The sequence below is a fragment of the Talpa occidentalis genome, unplaced genomic scaffold (assembly GCF_014898055.3).
Source record: "Talpa occidentalis isolate TD23 unplaced genomic scaffold, MPIMG_talOcc4v2.1 talOcc4.4, whole genome shotgun sequence".
Classification (NCBI taxonomy): domain Eukaryota; kingdom Metazoa; phylum Chordata; class Mammalia; order Eulipotyphla; family Talpidae; genus Talpa; species Talpa occidentalis.
Genome location: NW_023604295.1, coordinates 36,992,040 through 37,012,109, shown reverse-complemented (window position 1 = coordinate 37,012,109; position 20,070 = coordinate 36,992,040). Strand labels below are relative to the sequence as shown.

The following is a 20,070-nucleotide window of genomic DNA, read 5'->3' as shown; positions in this document are numbered from 1 at the left end:
AGAAAATGGTGACTTGGCTCTACAACAAAATGGAGCTGAATTTTGTCAACAACCTGAATGAATAGGAAATTAACCCTCCCCTGGAGCCTACACTAAGGAGAACAGGCTGCTAATCTCTTGACTACTTCTAGAGCTAGGCTGCAGATCAGACAAAAGAATAAACACAGCAAAGCATGCAGGAGGAAATTTAGAGGCCTCCTATTGTCTAACAATCAATCACATGACTGCATCTATCTAAAAAGGAGATGAGGGCCTCCCCGGTGGCGCAGCAGTTGATCACTGGGTTGCGAAGCTGCCCACAGCCTCTGCAGCGCCGGTTCGATCCCCGGCTGCTCCCCGGCCACTGGAGGAGGGTCCCACATGGCGCGCAGACCTCTCCTGCCGCCCGCTGCTCCCCTCAGCAGTGTACTTCGGTCCCTCTGCCTGCTCTGCTCCCCGCTCTGGCTCTGGTGAATTCTCTCACCCTCCTGCGCTTCTCACTGTACCCAGCGCTTGTATAAATAAATAAAAATAAATCTTAAAAAAAAAGTATTAAAAAATAAAAAGATGAGAAACATTGTCTAAAGTGAAACTGATGAGGAAATATTGATCTTGGACTCACAAATTATGAGATAATAAATTTTTATTAAGTCCAGAAATTTATGATATTTAACATGGTAACAATAAAACATGAATACATTTGTTTTTAAGATTTGGGGATAATGCATAAATGTAATGTAAATATATTAAAAAAAGATGGAATTTTTATTAATTGAACCCTTAAATTCCTTCACTTACTACCACCACTATAACTCCAGGGAATGAGGAAGGAGGAAGCCATGTCAGCATGGTGCTCAGGGGAAGTCCCAGGCAGATGGGAAGAGGAAGTGAGAAACCAACCTTTTACAGGTGTTCAAAGGACTGGTGAGAAGGGAAGGAAATAACAGCTGGAAGAAAGAGTAGTGTTACACTTGCATTAAACTCCCAGGAAAAATACTTTTACTTTTAAAAAGAGAAGAATGCAGGTCTTGTGTGTTATTATCAATTAGAACAGAACATTTGGATCAATATCCATACTAACAATTATATTTTCAAAAGTGGAATATTTTTTTTCTCACTACATTTGTTGTGTGTTTCTTACTAAATAAAGCAAATGAGAGGTAACTATGGCAGAAAGCAAAATAAACTGTTCCCCCCTCTTCCTACATTCCTCATTCCCTGATGCTTCCTTCCCTTCTTTTCCCCAGATTTGATCCAAAAGTGTTATGAACTAGGAGGTGGAAGAGTTGGATTATTCTGTTTGATTCTTTTACTTACTGATAGTGTAAATGTTTGTCTCTTATGATTCTGAGCTTCTCTTTCATTTTGTATACAATCCAAATGATATCTGCTCAGATTATCTAGTGAGGCTGTTTATTCATTTACTTATTAAGCAACAAATTTGTTAAGCAACTTATTTGTTAAGCAAAATTTGATTATTTTATGCACAACCATATTATGTTTGTTCTCTGAACAGGGGATGAGACAGACATTAATTGTTAGAGCTCATGCTTTACTTGAAAAAATATACAGCATTTTATACATTTTAATTGATGCTGCTGTTCTTTCCTATCTGTTTAGTTCAGTGATTTTCAAACATTACCTTACTATTTCTGAAAACGAAGTTTTATAAAGGTGAGCAATAGCTAAAGCATTTTAGTGAAGAATTGTCTTAGCAATGGAGTGCACCTCTTAGTATATGATTGCCACCAAAATATCTTCCTGAAACACTTAGGGTCTTTAGAGCAAAGCTTGGAAACCACTGATAAGGCGGATAAAGTAGGTAATACATATTTTTCTTTTAGCAATATATCTTTAATTACTTTGATTTATCATATCAAATTTGGGATTGGTTGTAAATGCTCACAGGTATCTTGAAATCAAGAGAAATTAACAAAATATATGAAATATTCATTCAGCATTTAAAAAAATTAGCACAATATATAAAGAAACAATAATTTCTATAAAGTAGGTAAACCAAAAATTATAATAAATCAGTAAATTTAAACAAGTCCTCTAGCTCTCTGTTCAGAAAAAATTGGCAAGTAGTACTTAGCTTAACATTTTTGCTGATAGGAAATATTTATGAAACATAAACATTGTATAACATGTACATGGACAAGAATACATATGGGTGAAGCAAATGCTAACATAAAAAAAATATTAAGACCAAAAGGGAAAACTGTATTTTCTGACTGTATAGTCCCTCTTGTGACAAAATAATGGTATGACATGGCTTATATTATATATCCATTTAAAACTATACTCTTTTTCCATTCTAAAATGTTTTGATAGTAATTTAAGGATACAAAATAAATGTAAAGAGAATATATTATTTATTTTAAATATAACTTTAAAGTCACAATAAAATATAGACTTCTTATGCAAAATAGACTTATTTTACATTTATATTGTTTTTCTAATAGAGGTTTTCAATTTCTAAAGACATTTTACATTCTAAAACAACAGTTAGAAAAACTGTATTAAAACTTTTTAGAATCACTTTCCACAAAGAATCAATGTCTGTTTAATTTAAAGAAAAATAAAACCAGCATCCCTACTGACAGCACTAATGTAAGAAATAGAATATTACCAGTAATTTAGAATTCCAGTGTTTTCACTTTAAAATTATATCTCTCTGATGACTCAGTCCTACTGGCAATCTGTAGACTGATTTTTTTCCCTTACAATCTATACGTATTCTTTAAAACTCTCTAGTTTAGATGGCTCTACAATTTTATTTAAAAGGAATTATGTGTGAATTCTTGGCTTCTTTAGGAAATATTTGTGAACGTTGACCTGTGCAGCTGCAATCCCTCTATTTTCCGTCATGTAATTTTTAATTATAGGCATCTACAAAAACATATTTATATATTCCACTATGGATGTAAATTCATAATTCCTTTTTTTGTTTTTATTATATATTGTTAAACTGATTTTTTTTTTTACATATTCCACTAGTGCAATTTAAGGATTTCTCTACGTTTATTTTCAGAAGTAGAACTGCCAACTATGCCGGCACTTAATTTTATAATAAAGCGTCAGAATGTTTTCCAAATTTGTTGTACCAATTTACACACCCAAGAGCAGTGTACGACTTGCCTATAGTTTCAAATTTATGCTTGTGGTTGATGATGGGCTTTAAATTTTGGCAGTCCAATTCATTAGTAAGCATATCTCATGGTTTCAATTTGCTTTCTCTGAATATTAATGAAATTTTCACCTTTTCATTTGTTTGGATTTTCTGTTTTTCAAGTGCCTATTCAAGTCTTTTGTCTGTTTTACTTTTGGCTTGTTTTTCTTTTAAATATTGATTTATATGAGCATTTCATATAATCAATGTTAGACTTTGTCAGTTATATGCAAATATTATTTCTTATTTTGGTTAGTGTTGATTGAAAATAATTTATGTCTTTTATGAAAATATTAAATATTTTAAGGAAATGTTTAATATTGTTTTAAAATTTATCAGAATTTTTAATTTATTAAATCATCTTTATTCTAATGTTGTGAAAATATTCTCCATGGTAATCCTAAATTTTTCGTGTAGTTTTGTCTTTTGCATGTATATTTTTAGTTCTTTTGAAATTATATTTTTATTTATAGGGTGAGAGAGGGTCATGTTTCTCTTTTTAAATATATCCATATGCAGTTATTTATAAACTTTAAATTCAGCTTGTCAAGTTTCAGAAATTTCTTCTGTAGTTTTACCTGGAATTATATCAAATCCAAGGTATAAATCAATTTGGATGTTACTGAAATATTTGTAATACTGAATTTACTAGAATAATTTATTTAGATAATCTTTAAAGCCTTCTCATAATTTTTATAATGTTCTCTATAAAGGCTTATCATAATTTAGTGCATTTGTTTTAGTTATGATATTATTCATATGTGTTGTAGGTTTTTAAAGTAAGTGTCTCTAACTCAATTGAAACAAGTTACCCTTCTTTTTTTTTTTAAGATTTATTTAATTGGCGCGCAGACCTCTCCTGCTGCCCGCTGCTCCCCTCAGCAGTGTACTTCAGTCCTTCTGCCTGTTCTGCTCCCTGCTCTGGCTCTGGTGAATTCTCTCACCCTCCCGCGCTTCTGACTGTACCCAGTGCATGTATAAACAAAACAAACAAACAAAAACAAAATAAATAAATAAAAACATGCCTCTAAAAAAAAAAAAGAAAAAAAAAGATTTATTTATTTATTTTATACAAGAACCGGGGTATAGGCCAGATGCGCAGGAGGGTGAGAGGATTCACCAGAGACAGAGCGGGGAACAGAACAGGCCGACTGACGAAATACACTGCTGAGGGGAGCAGTGGGCGAGACAGGAGAGGTCTGCGGCGCCAGTGGGACACTCGCCGGCTGGCAATGCTCAACCACCTGCGCCACCAGGGGAGACCCTATTCCCTTCTATTGTTAGTTTTCTGGTGATTTCAATCATGAGTAGAGGTTTAATTGTATTACATACTTTTTCTGCGTCTATTGAGATGATATGATTTTATTTCTTCAATTTGTTAATTCTAGTATTTAGCTTCTTACTAAAGCAAATTAACCTTATACTATATTTTTTATGATAAACCCAACATAATATGGTATGCTATATTTTAAATACATTATTTGAATTGCCTTTGTAAATTTTTGTAGTAATTTATATCTAGTCTTTTTCCATATATGACTATGATGTACAGATGAAGCTATTTTTGTAGCTTGTGCTTTCCATTATGGATATCCCTTTGTTATTCACTAAATTAAGGTTTGAGAACATGTTCTGTATAACAAGCAAGACTTAAAAACAACCTAAGGCTTACTTTTAAAGTTGATTTTGTGGACCGTGAATTTCCAGAGTTGTTTTATGTGAGATTAAACTATTTTTTTCCCAATTGCTGGATACAAAAATTTTCCTGGAATCTCTTATGGCTGAGTTCCAAACAAAGAAGCCTTGAAATTAGTGTATGCAACGTGTTCCTTAGAACCAACAGAAGCTGAAAGATTGCAAACTCTAGACTCCCTCCATCACTCCCCAAGAAATGTGGAAAGGAGCTCTCAAATCTAAACCATAGAGAAGAATATACACAAAGAACTGAAGAAGAAACAGACTGAACCACAAAATTAAGGGCAAAATGGAAGCAATAGGGGCCTCCCTGATGGTGCAAGGGGTTAAGCACCGCACTATGAAGCAATCCGAAGCCTCTGCAGCCAAGAGTTCAATCCCCGGCCAGCCAGGGAGCAACCCACATGGTGAAGCAGACATCTCCTGTCTCACCCGCTGCTCACCTCAGCAGTGTATTTCAGTCTGCCTGTTCTGGTCCCCATTCTGTGTCTGGTAAATCTTCTCACCCCCACATCTCTGGCCTATACCCAGCTCTTTTATGCATAAATAAATAAATCTTTTAAAAAATGGCAGCAATAGAGATTTATATATAAATCACTATGAAAATAAATGTAAATAGAGTGAACTCTTTAATTAAAAGGCACAGAGTGACTGGTTGGATTAGGAAACAAAATCCAATGTTTTGTTGTTTCCTGGAAATGTGCCTGAGCTTCAAAGATAAATATAGGCTCAGAGAAAGGGTAGAAAAACAACTCTATAATTGAATGAGACTCAAAGGAAAGGAAGGACAGCCATACTTATATCAGTGAAAATAGATTTCTTGCTAAAAAAAGTAATGGGGCAGGGATGGACACTATGTAATGATTAAGGGGACATTACATAACACTCATCAATGTATACTCACCAAGCGATAAGAATCAAAATATATAAAGCTAGTTACTATCACGTGAAAATAGAGATCAGGAATACCCCATTTGTGGCAAGGAATTTAATACATTGCTTTTATCAGTGGACAGATCAGCAAGACAGAAAATAAGGATAAAATAGCTTTAAACAAAGAATTAGACCACCGAGGCTTAATAGACTTTTGTAAGTCACTACACTTCCCAAAAGCTGAATACACATTTTTCTTAAGTGCAAGTGGGACATTCTCCAGGATTGACCAAGTATTGGGTCACAAATTCATGAAGATTGAAATCATACCAAGCTTCATCTCTGACCATTAAGGTATCAAACCAGAAATAAACCACAAAAAAAAAAAAAGCTGGAAAAACCTCTAATTTGTGGATACTGAATAACACAGTACTGAATGATTATTGGATTAGTGAGGAAATCAAACAAGAAATAATAAACATCTCAAGACAAATGACAATGAGGACACAATCTTCCAGAATTTATGGGGCACAATGAAATCAGTACTAAGAGGAAAGTCTATAGCAATACAGGCACATGCTAAGAAACAAAAGCTCAAATAAATAACTTTATCTCTCACCTCAAGGAACTACAGGAAGAACAAAGCCAAAAGCCAGTAAAAGGGAAAAATCAAAATCATAGCAGAAATAAAATAGAAATTAAAAAATATAGTTAAAAAGATTAAGGAAACCAAAACTTGGTTCTTTGAAAAAAGAAAAAATACATTTATGTAGGGTCATTAAGAAAAAAGGGAGAAAACTCAAATAAATAGGGTCACACATGAAAGAGAAGTTACAACAGACATTACAGAAATTCAGAGGATAATAAGATATTACCATGGACATTTATATGCAATAAGTTCAATGACTTAAAAGAGATGGATAAATTCTTAGAGTGAATAGATAAATCGAAAATCTGCATAGACTAATTAGAAATAAGGAAACAGAAACAGTAATCAAAATTCCCCAAAACCAAAGGTCCAGGTCAGACAGATTTACAGGTTCTAGCAAAACTTTAAAGATGAGCTCCTACTTACCCTGCTCAAATTCTTTTTTTTTTAAATATTTATTTTTATACAAGAACTGGGGTACAGGCCAGATGCGTGGGAGGGTGAGAAGATTCACCAGAGACAGAGCGGGGAACAGAATCAGCAGACTGACTGAGATACACTGCTGAGGGGAGCAGCGGGCGAGACAGGAGAGGTCTCCTTCCTCATGTGGGGTTCTCGCAGGCCAACTGGGATCAAACCCACACGCAGTGGCTGTGAATAGCTTCACAGTGTGGTACTCAACTGCCTGTGCCACTGGGGAGGCCTACCTGCTCAAATTCTTTAAAAAAAAAAAAAAACTGAGAAAGAGGGAATACTTTCAAACATATTTTATGAAGCCAACATCACTCTAATACCAAAGTCAGACAAAGACCACACACAAAAAGAAAACTACAGACCAATTTCCTAATGAACACAGATGTGAAAATCCTGAACAAAATCTTAGTAAATTGAATTGAATTCAACAATGCATCAAATGGATTATACACCATGACCAAGTGGGATTTATAGCAGGGATATAATGGTTCAACATCTGAAAATCAATCGATGAAATTCACCACATTGATGAAAGGGAAGATAAAAAAACATATAATGATATCAATAGATATCAAGAAAGCATTTGATAAGATTCAACTTCTACTTACAATGAGAATCCTCAAAGAACTGGTGATAAATGGAACATATCTCAACATAATAAAGTCCATTTATTGTCTAATGGCTAACAGGATGCTTTTAAAGAGTTCATTAACTTAGATTAGTAAATTGAAGAATTAAATTATTTTACTATAAAGCTTAGATGAATACAGTGACTAATCTCCAAGATGGACCCATATAATTGTACCATTTGCAGTTTCCTTCCACTTTAATTAGGGCTAACCTTTGTAATCAATAGTACATTGTGGAAATGACATGTGTCTTCCAAGATTAAGTGATAAAGACTATTTTAGTTTCTGTCTTGCTTTGTTGGATTTCTCACTCTATGGCAAGTCAACTGCCATTTCCTAAGGACACCCCAACAGTCTGATAGAAAGGTTTATGTGATAATGAACTAAGACCTCCTGCCAACATCTGGTGAGGAGCTAAGACTTCCTGCTGAGGTCTTTTTGGAAGTGGATAGCTGGCCCCTGTATAGTCTTCAGATGACTGTAGTCTTGCCCAACTTCTTCACCTAACCTTGAAGAGACCCTGAGCCAGAAACACCCAGATAAACTTTTTCTGGAATTCTAAGGCAAAGAAACTTTGTGAGAACATAAATATATATTATGATCATAAGGTGCTAAATTTGTGGTAATTTTTGCATGCAACAAGTGTGTAATGCAGTGATACTCAAAATGCTCTGGTATGTCCTAAGAGAAGAGATCATGCTCAATTTGAGAGATCCAGGAAGAATACATAGAGCATCTAGAAACAATAAAGTAATTGGTGCTCCTGAATACTGCAAACTCAGTTATCACAATTTAAAGTTATAGAATGAAGAAATGGCTATAGAAGGACAGACACTAATACAGGAGCTTGGAAGGACTGATCCACAAGGATATTCTAAAATGAAGGACTCAGCAATGTCCTGTAAAGAATGACAAAGGAAATAATCAGATTCCACTGAGCTATGTTTCCATTTAAAAGAATTAGGCTTTTAAGTTTAAATTCCAGAATGTCAGGCTGATGGACCATATTAAACCTGAGCAATAGTATAGTTTTTAGTAATGAACACATAATCCTCCCCTGCCTACTGAATCTACAATCAGAAATAATAGAGAAGTAGTAATAATTGCATAGTCAATAGGTAGAAATGAAAATGTTATTTTTTTGTTAGTCATCAAGCAGAATGTAGGATAAGGCTTTATGTATGCATTTAAAAGGAATTCCTTACAGTTCCTCCCTGGATTAACCAGATTTACTCAAGTAGTCATAGTTACCCAATAAAATCTTGATGGACATGAGATTAAATATACTATCCTTCCCAATAAATGATCACAATAAATGATAAATGATCACTTCTCCCCTGCAAAGGAATGACTAAATGTAGGGCAGGGGGCCATTCTTTTCTTTGCGGAAATTCTTCTACATGGAAATAGGAGGCTGGGGAACATAAGGAGTAATAAATGGGATACATCTAGAATTATTAAAGAAGTGCTACTTCTCTAAGCAGAAAGTTGACTTACAAGTTTTGGAATTCTATCTCAAAATTGGTGATTCAGTTTTAAACAGATTCTGTTAAATTATTGATAATGGTGTTGACTAAGCATAATGTCAAATTTTGAGGCATTATTCCCAGGAATGAGCCATATGAACAGGCAGTCAGAAAGAAACCATGAGCTCTGTACTCAAATTATGAGATTTAAGTTACTGTAAGAGTTACCAAAGTATGCTTGATTTATAAACTGCTATAGAACTGAGGGTCATGAAAAGAGGAATATTCATTGCTTGATTCATGAACTTCTTTTGAGGGTCTTATGAAACTTTGGAAATTTCTATCCAGTAAATGTAGTCTCACAAAAATGTCTTCTAGAAATTTCTTTTGGAGAGAGTATTAACACTTTGGGAGAAAGTTTTAAATCTTCACATATGAATTAGGGTGAGGAGAAAAGGCAAAGAAACTGTCTCATTCTGTGGTGTGGGATGGAAGAGGCAAGCAATAAAGAGCAGTTATTAGGAAAATGGCTGATGATCACTTTGTTCAAAGCCATTTCCTATTGTACAGTCAGGCTTTCAACTAGAAGAAAGCAAGAATGGAAATAGGGCACTGCACTCCGAGTCATTTTTCTGTGTTTCTCAATCTGAAAAGTGGCCCATTTTGAACTACATCATTTGGACATCACCACATGAGAAGTGTAAAGAAATGGCAAAAATCATTAGATGTCTAGTTTGGTCTAAGTATGTGGTATTGCCTCATAATAAATTAGAAATAAAAATGAATCATTAGAATTTTTCTAATATTCAGGACAGTCATCAAGAAAGTCAATCATGTCTGACAAATTGAAATTGGAACTGTTACTCCCAATTTTCACTTGAAATTTATTTTATATCTGGATTAGGATAGAAACCCATATATAGTTGGTGCAGTTTTTCCCAAACTATTGATTTAATGCATATATTTTAAGGGAACATCACTGTTCTTGATGTTGGGTAAGTGGCTTATTTATATAGAACTTTAATTTCTTGATCAGAAGTAGCTTATTTAAGTGAAAAGCCTTTGGAGTTGGAGTTAAATGGCCTGAATTTCTAGGTAGGTAATCTAAGAAATTCTTTTGTCCCTGAAAATACACTAAAAAAAAAAAATGGAAATGATAATATCTTATTAGAGTATTAAAGAGATTAAATAAAAACCTTCAAAATGTTAAAATGGAATTCTTTTTTCAAGTCTCAGTTTTGGCTGTTGCTCAAGAAAAGCTTCGAAAAAGACTTGGGTGGCAAGAATTACCTTTTGCATTCCAAAGTGATGTGCTAGACAAATGCAGTGTTTTTAACGAAGGTTCCTGATTTTAATCTAATAAAAGCATTGATGTTGAACAGGTAAAGAGGAATTTCTCAAGTACAAGTTATTGGGGAGCAAGCATTTACCCTCCTTTTTCATGTGGAGGAAGAGCTTCAAGTAAACCACACAGAGAGCTTGACCTGTAGCTGTTGAAGAGAGTACAACTGATAGAACAGTGTCTATGAAACCTAAAGGGCAAGAAGCTGTGAGAACTGGCTCCATGCCAGGGTGAGTAAACAACTGCATAAGGAACAGTTCCTTTCGATGAGCAGTATCAAGGATGCAGGTTTTCTGGGAGCAGATATAGAGTGACCTCATGGGTAGGGTTGGCCTAGGATAATTATAAAAGGGGCCCTTCCTGAAGTGCTTTCTGCCAGGGGGATGAATGTGGTGGTCTCAGCAGGATGCTCATAATGGTGTCAAATGAAGAAGCTGAGAGGATGGGGAGGAAAACTGATACTCCTAGGAGAAAAGTGTTGTTGAAGACAAAGATTTTAATATGGATGTTCCCAATAGGGGAAATGCAATGACCCCCCAAATAGATCCCATGATAAACAGTCAACCTTGAATATTGACTGAGGCCAGAGAGCACTAACGTCAAGTTGTGATAAAATCAGTCAAAGAACACTTTTCTTTCTCTCTCTGTACCCCATTCTAATACTGGACAGACAGAAGGAAGTCCATGGTGGTAGGAGAATGAATGAGGTTAAGCGGACACTATCCCCTTCACACCACAGCATTCCAGCTTGAATGGAGAAGGGGAAACTAATAATATTCAGAATTTGGCCTAAGACATAAAAAGGTTATTTTGATTACAGATATATACTTGTTTTTCCAATAAAAGTGACCAAAGGGATTTTTATCATTTCTGTGACCTGCAGAGCTATAGAAGCTGCCTTTGTTTTTATCCATGAGAGGGGAAACAGCACCTGCTGAATGGGCTCAAAGGCATGTGGGTGGGGGATAAAATTGTTATTTTGATTTTATCCTATGTGGTTCTCTTTCATTTAAGTGGTTATAACAACAATGTTTTGGAGCAAAGTATTTATTGGCCTGAATTGATGCAATGTATCTATCTGTGCTGGTATCTTCCCTTTGTTCTCCTGATTCACTTTTCACTTTTTCTCACCCAGTTTTCAGTCCAAGAGGCTAAGCTGTCTGGATCACAGAAAGCCACTTTCTGACTTTGGTTTGGAGTAGGCGATGGGCAGACTTGGCAGGAAGAGATCAAGAGAGTGGAAGCCAGGACAGGTAATTCTCCCAACTCTCTCCAAGGAAGGACACTTCACCTTGATCAAAGTTCACTGTTTCTTTCAAGAAATCTGATACCTCAGGACTCTCTCACTTTTGAAAACTTCCTTCTTTTATCTCTTTAGATCAGGCCCTTAGGCTGTTGCACCATCCATCATAGTTCACCTATTATGAGTCTTTTGTAAGCAGTCTTGCCACAAATAAAACCTTAAGTCTATTTAATTTATTATTTTTAAAAAAGATAGAGCTTTAATTTTTAATTTTAGTTCAGTTCTTTCCCAAAATGGAAAATACAGCATCAAATAGAGAATGATGTAAAGAAATTTGGAGTCCTCTATTGCATACCCCACAGATTGGGCAGCTAGTGACCAAATGAACAGTGACATGGTTAAAATCACAGGATACAAAGCCAGGTGGCTTGGGTCAGAATCCAGGTGCAGCTGTCCACTTACTTTCATGCTACATGCCTGTGGTTAAGTTACTCTCTACTTTTTTTCTAAATTTTTAAATTAATGTTTAAAACATTTTTTACATCATTGTTCATTTTTAAACAATATTTGCTTTCCCCAACCCCCTCAGGTGTAGTCCCCATAGAGTTTCCTTCACCAATGTACCCATCACCTCAGTCCCCTGTGCTCCTCCCTCCTTCCCTCTGATCCCTCTCCCATCATGTCCCCTGCAGGATGGAACACAGACAGTTTGTTCAATAAATGGTTCTGGGAAAACTGGACCACCACATGCAAAAAAAATGAAACTAGACCACTACCTCTCACCGTGCACAAAAATCAACTCAAAATGGATAAGAGAATTGGACATAAGACCTGAAACCATAAAATATATAAAAGAAAATAGGTAAAACACCACAAGACATACATCGCAATAACATCTTTAAAGATTCCTCACCCAAAGCAAAGATAGTCAAGGAAAAGTCTATCTGGGATTACTACCTGGGATTACATCAAACTGAAAAGCTTCTGTACAGCAAAAGAGACATTAACCAAAACAGAGAGACACCCCACTGATTGGGAAAAAAAAAATAAACTGATAAGGGACTGATCACAAAGATATACAAAGATCTCACACAACTCAACAAAAACAAAATAAATAATCCAGTGGAGAAATGGGCAGAAGAACTTTAAAGACATTTCTCCAAAGAGGAAATGCATGTGGCCAACAGGCATGTGAAAAAATGTTCAACACCCCTTATCATGAGGGAAATGCAAAACAGAACCACATTGAGATACCACCTTACACCAGTAAGAATGGCACATATCAAAAAAAAAAAAAGCAACAACAAATGTTGGCGAGGATGTGATGAAAAAGGAACTCTCCTACATTGCTGTTGGGAGTGCAAACTGGTCCAACCATTATGGAAAGCTGTCTAGAGGTTCCTCAGTCTACTAAAAATGGAGCTACCATACGACCTGGCAATTCCACTCCTAGGGATCTACCCAAAGGACACAAAAACATTGATTCAAAAGACCACTCCTCTGTTTATTGCAGCACTATTTACAATAGATAAAACCTGGAAACAACCCAAATGCTCCAAAATAGATGATTAGATCAAGAAGATGTGGTATATATACACAATGGAATATTATTCAGTAATCAAAAAAGATAAACTCATGTCATTTGCAGCAACGTGGATGGAGCTCAAAGGAATTATATTCAGTGAAATAAGCCAGAAGGAAAAAGACAAATATCAGATGGTTTCACTTATAGCAGGAATATTGGGGAACCAAATAAGATATCAGTATAAAAAAATAATGGTACAAAACACAACAGAGCAAAAACAGACAATTATAAATCTCTCTATTTTAAATATGCTGTGTATTTCCTGTAGAACTTGACTGACACAGCAAATATGCTCTGCTGAACTCAAAAGAGTAAGGGGAGAATTAATGTGAAAATGTTTATAGTAATGAAATTGAAATATGGAGAATTATTATTATATTGTTTTTGCAAGGTATTTTTAGTATAGTATAAAGGAGTTGGGGAAACTACCTTTTAGAAAAATTCGCTGTCAAATCATCAATATTTTCTAATATTAAAAGGTGATTCAGATAGTAGAGAGATAAGTTTAGCTGTTTCCTTTTGTTTTTGTAAATGGAATGCTGATTTATCAATTTCAGGTTTTAAACAACTGAACTGAATGAACAAAATGTTTTGGACTTTAAGATTTGGTAAAATTGGGCCTCCCCTGGTGGTGCAGCAGTTGAGCGCTGGATTGCAAAGCTGCCCACAGCCTCTGAAATGCTGGTTCGATCCCTGGCCACTGGTGAGGGTCCCACATAGCGCGCAGACCTCTCCTGCCACCTGCTGCTCCCCTCAGCAGTGTACTTTGGTCCTTCTGCCTGCTCTGCTCCCTGCTCTGGCTCTGGTGAATTCTCTCACTCTCCCATGCTTCTGACTGTACCCAGTGCTTGTATGAATAAATAAATAAATCTTAAAAAAAAAAATATTTGGTAAAATTGCCCTGGAAAATATCTTGATCTGTTTGTGTTTTTGTTTTTATTGGCATATTGATAAAGTGAACACAACTTTTTCATGGTAATTGGGCTGTTTAGTTTCTTTTGGAGTCCATATTCACAAATTATTGATTTCTAAAATTTGTGAAATTTTTCCTGTGTCTCCAATTTATCTATTTAGAGTTCAAAAAATAGTTTCCAATATAAGTTCCTCTATTTTGGTGGGGACTGGTGAGTGAGGGGTGGCAATAGTGCAAGAAGAGGAAGCTGAATGTGGAAAACTGTTCCAATGCTGCCTTGGACAAGTTTTGTAAATTCCCTTACTTATTACCCTGCCAAACAGAGCAGTCTTTCACTCTTCTTGCCCTTCCTGTAGGGGGCCAGTTTCAGATTAGATCTGGATAAAGACCGAGGTGCCAAAAGTCCTATTATATTATGCTCTTTTTTATAAAAGAGCATTTTGAATTTTCATTCATCAGGTTATTTTTGTACTAATATTTTTTATACAAAAAGGCTAGTCTTCTCTTTTCAGTTTTTATCTCTTATTCTTTAATAAAAGATTCATTCAGTTTAGTTAGTAGTTTTTCTTCATGTTCCCAAGTAACTATGTGTTGGGATAGGCCATTTTTCCCAGTTAATAAGTATGAAGCAATCAAAAATTCATTCTAAATTTTATATGCTCCCATTATTGTCTCTGATTTGTTTGATACATTATTGTATCCATATTTTTAGACAGTATAATTATAACATATGCATCTTTTTTCTGCACCATTATTTCACTTTATTTCTAATGTTATGCTTAAACCAATTCTTATGATAACTTTCCAGTATTCCGGTTGCCTGAAGAAACTCATTTAGTAACTTCCTTAAGAAATACTCATAGGAACACGTTTCTATTTTTTGTAGGTCCATAATGGTTTATTTGTAGCTTTTTTTGCGTTTATTTTTTACTAATTATTTTCTTACATTGTTGTTAGATAGATTATATCTCCTACTATAGTATCTTTTTGTGATACATCCCAAAGAAATCCTTATGTGAAACCTCATATAGATTACATATGATACTGATTTAATATATATTTAGCACATATGCTACTACAGCTGTATTTACAAGTATTTACATATAACATTTATATATTGATATTCAAATTATTTTATAGGTTATGTTGCAAGATCCAAGAATGAAAGAAACAATATTTATTAGAAACTTCCACTTTCTTTTCTGGAACTTTATTTATTCCTTAGATTTCCATAGCCTTCTGTGAATTGCTCTGAAACATGTATCTTCTTGCTTTGTATTAAAATTCATTATACATATTTTTGTGTTTCTTATTAATATGTCATTTTTCTAAGGGATAGAGAGTGTATTTCCTCCTCTTTTCCACCAGAACCCAACACAGTGCTTAAAACATAACTGAAACTAATTTGTATTTCTTTAATTAAAACAGACTCTGAATTTCAAAATACAGGTGTGAGATCATTTTTTAATTACAGGCAGTATGAACTATAGTCCTAAAGTGTTGATTTTATTCAGTATTACTCTTAGAATATTTCAGAGCAGTGCACTAGAATATTGCATCCTATTTTCTAAGAATCATGGCATATAGCATAGTCACAGAACTATAAACAATCACAAGTCCTGGAACTCCAAGTAAGTAGGTAACTGGGGCACAGGGTATGAAGACAGGCACATATAGAAATGAGGTGCCAGATTATAAAATCCTTTGTAGGATTTAATAAGGAGTTTGTTTCTCTCTTGTGAGCAATGGAAACATTTCCCAAAGAGAATTTTGGATTAGATGATCTCAAGGTGACAGAATAAATGACACATTGTTGATAAAGAGGTGGTACTGATGATGGAAATGGAGATGAGGAAAGACTGGAGGAAAAATATGAAAAAATTTAGTCTAGAATTAGTAAAGTCTTACAAGGGGAGGATATACTGGAGATACATAAGATACAAAAAAATAGTGCTTAGAGAATTTAGTGAAAAATTAAATATTTAGCGTAAGCAAGAGGAATCCCAGTGAGCAAAACATTCCGAGTAAATTCTCCAAATTCCAGACTTTGAAAAATGGGGGGTTTCTTGTACCATTGTTAATATGAAATGTATAATATGAAGAACAGACATCAGAAAATGAATTAATTTTGCAGTGATTTTTTAAAGTACTGATTGTTAATGATTAAAGGGAAAATGAACACTTTAATTCTGTAATAATAACAAACATCTTAAAAGGTATTCTGATTTTACAGTGGTAAGATACCTGTTTTATAGGTACATAAGCTGAGGAATACAGAGGATAAAATTCTCATACATGTCACATGGTTAGTAATGATGAGATATTTGACTTTAATGTGTTCTAACTCTTAGTCCTGAGAGCTCTTCACTACCTCTTTGTAATGTGAGTACACTCATTCACATGTTTTGGAAAACTTTATACCCCGATAAAAATAAAAATGATGTTCTGCTTACCTCTATTATATAGAATATTTATTTGTCTGAAAAATTTATCCCCTACATTTAGCACACACATCCTCCTTCATTTCCCAAATACTCTAATTAATGTCTTACAATAACTTTTATATCCATGGGCAACAGAATCTTAAGTGACATTATGACAACAACATTTATACATATAGTTTCTGTCATTTTTTCCCATAAACAGTTATTTCTAAAATCTTACTATGAACCTCATAAGTTAGCTAACACACTATCAAATCACTCTACCTATAAAGTTTTCATTGTATTTTTTTTTATTTGGAAGTCTGTTTCTGGGTCCATATTAGGAGAATTAGAAAATGCAAATGTCACTTACCTCTGTTTACCTTTATGATCTACCGAGCCAGCTGAGAGTCTGTCCAGAGGAGACCCAAAGCCAGAGAAGCTTCTTTTCTTCTTTGTTTCAATCACATCATTTTCCAGTGACACAAGTTCATCAAGAAGCAAGAGTTTTGCTGCCAGATCAGTGGCTGATTTTTCTTCTCTGAATGCGGGGGGTGACTGCTCATCTATGACTCCAGAATCAAAAGCCTATGGGGCACAAAAGGAGATTTCATTTTTTAAGAAAATTAAATCTCAAATATGCACATACCTGTGTTTGGCTTTTGCTACCTTTAGCAGACAGGCTTTTCAGCTAAACATGATTTCTCAGGTGATTGTTTACCAGGGAGAAAGACTTTGGGGCTAAAACACATAGAGTGAAGTATATACAAAAGAAATTAAAGCAAAACAAAACATATGTACTTTTATGTGTACAACACACACACACACACACACACACAGAATGAAGGTCTGCTGCTAAAGCTTTATATATTAACAGATCATTCTTTCAGATTCTCAAAATCCTTATCATTCTCACAGTACTTTCTCCGTACTTTCATTATTGCACTCACTACTTTTTCTTCCTATATAATATTGTCTATATTTGTAATGATTGTGAGCTTGTAAGTTGAGGGCAAAGACTGTATCTAATTAGTGTTTCATTTCTTCTAGTCAATATTAGCCCAGTATTTTTTTCATTGTCAGTATACAATAAATTTCTGATGAATATTTACTGCAAGAGTTGTAAAATAACTAAACCCTATTCTGTCTCCACTCATTCATTCTTTACTGGATCAAAACATGATCCAGTATGCCAATATGTATCAGGTTCTGCATTAGATACAAAAATATCCAGAATCCAGTTTCTCCTCTCAGGGAACTTGCCATCTCCATTAATATATCATGTGATATATTAATAAATATTAATGCGTGTTTACAGTGAATTAGAGCTATCCCATGACTTCATTATTTCATGTAAAATTTCTTTGCATGTTTGTTTGTGTTATATATATTACTTTCAGTTCGTCCAAGTCATAAAAGTATGGGTTCCAGTTTGTGAAGTCTGTCCTTTCCTAGGCCCAAGGACAGCATTTAAAAAAAAATTACCCTGTTAAGAATTTCTGTTGTTCAGGAGATACTACTTCTTTTCCAAGAGCCTGAGAATGTTTCCTTATGGGAATAAATGTTAGCTCAGGGAGCTCTTCCATTTCCCCACTTAGTTACATTTTCCCACGAGCCAGAGTCTTGGATCATTTTTCTTAACTTCCTGTCTTTCTTCTTACATTATTTCTTCCATTCGCTCCATTTCCTCCAAGAAAATGAGCACCCAGACTTTTTGAATCCTTTTCATCATCAACTAGAACATTTTTTTTTTTTTTGAAATACTTAGTCTGACTCATAAACCTAAAGCTATTGAGCTTTCTTATTCCTAAACCAATCAACTCCATAGTAAGTCTGCGTAGTTCATTTTGGAAAACTGCTCCTGCTCTTTCTGATTCCCATAAGGAGTGACTTACATTGGATCCTTTTCAATGTTCCATGCACATTTTTAAATGATCTTAAAATTCGCTTCTCTATCTCCTGCCTCCCTTTCTTCTCTATCCAATTCTGAATACTGCCATGAAGTTAATTATCTCCAATACCAATTTTACCATATAAAAAGAAAATTAAAAAGCTTCCATAGCTTTTTATTACTTACAGTGCAAAATCTGCAGCATGGTTCCAAATCCTTCTTAAAATCTCAACTTCTTTCACTTCCCTATATAATCCTGACAACAGAGAATTGTGGGGGAGGGGATGCTAAAATTATGGGAAAAAATCTCTAAAAGCAGGAGCAAAATCTTCAAAAGGCAAAGATCATTTTTAAATGACCTCTCAGAGAATCTTCCCAAATATGTTTTTGGTTTTCAAATTGACACAGATAATAGAGTTTTGCTTCTTTTAAAATACATTTTCAGGGCCTCCCCGGTGGCGCAGCAGTTGAGCGCTGGTTTGCGAAGCTGCCCACAGCCTCAGCAGCGCCGGTTCGACCCCCGGCTGCTCCCCAGCCGCTGGAGGAGGGTCCCACATGGCGCGCAGACCTCTCCTGTCGCCCGCTGCTCCCCTCAGCAGTGTACTTTGTCAGTCTGCCTTTTCTGCTCCCCGCTCTGTCTCTGGTGAATTCTCTCACCCTCCCGTGCTTCTGACTGTACCCAGTGCTTGTATAAATAAATAAATAAATCTTTAAAAAAAATAAAATAAAATGTATTTTCGATCCTCAGGGAAAAATTCAAATCACTTGTACAAAACTCTTTCTTTGGTAAAGTGCATTTCACACACTTACTTTGTTATTTTGAGAAGTACAAAGAATAATCTCATAAGATCAAATAAGCCAAATGAATTATTCGGTGGATGGAGCTGTCTTCATATTTCTTTTCCTTTGTATTTTATTCATGGCAGCAAGAAAACATTTACAGTTTTGTTGTTACGATGCAACAAAAAATTAGCCAAAGCTGCTCAAATTTTGACATGTAAATTTTACATTTCAATTTGATATAATTGATTTAATTTTTAATTTTACTGAACTAATAATGAATTTTCTCTGCTTTTCTTGTTCAAGGAATGCAAATATTTGCTACTGCTTTCAGCTTTTTTTTTTAATAGCATAAATAAAGGATTTTCTCTGATTCCATGGTGAGTACAAGACATTAAAAATTGACTCTTTCTTGATTTTGTGTTATCAAGACATTTCCCTATTTGTCAGCTCCACTTGCTTCTGACACCAGTCAAAAAAAATATGTGATCCCTTAAACTAGTTGTATTTACCTCTGTTGCTATATCCACTGAGAGCACCTTTCCTGAGCTCCACAGCATCAATGTCACAATCAGGATAAAATGTGCACTTGCCAGTCTCCAGTCCAGCATCTAAGGGTCATATGCATCAGGGTTAACATTAGTTAGTTAGAAAGAAAACAAATGTTCCTATAAACTTGTTAGAGGCAAGTGACAAACCAAGTTATTCAACTTCAGTATACTGGGGTATGTGTCTGCAAAACTTCAATAATACTTAATAGGACCTGTCAATCTACGAGGATGACTTCTGTCAGGGCTTCATTTCCATGGAAACCCTAGACCCGGGTTGTACAACTATAATCATATTTTAATTCAAAGTAACCATGTCTAGTTTGTATTACTTTATTCTCTGCCTAATCCAGGGATTGCAACCTCAGGAACGTAAAAGGAAATGTGTAAAAGTTGTCAGCTATGTCA

At 34.9% G+C, this 20,070-nt stretch overlaps 1 protein-coding gene across 1 annotated transcript in view; it reads right to left on the bottom strand.

The window, feature by feature from the left end:
* The window catches only part of OSTN (osteocrin), a 29,110-nt gene extending 9,385 nt beyond the window's left edge, over positions 1-19,725 (bottom strand). The window contains exons 1-2 of the mRNA XM_037524556.2: positions 19,627-19,725; positions 16,817-17,031 (exon numbers count right to left, since the gene is read on the bottom strand). Of these exons, the coding sequence (XP_037380453.1) occupies positions 16,817-17,031; positions 19,627-19,725 (314 nt within the window). The remainder of the gene's footprint in view (positions 1-16,816; positions 17,032-19,626) is intronic.
* Between the last annotated feature and the right edge of the window lie 345 nt (positions 19,726-20,070).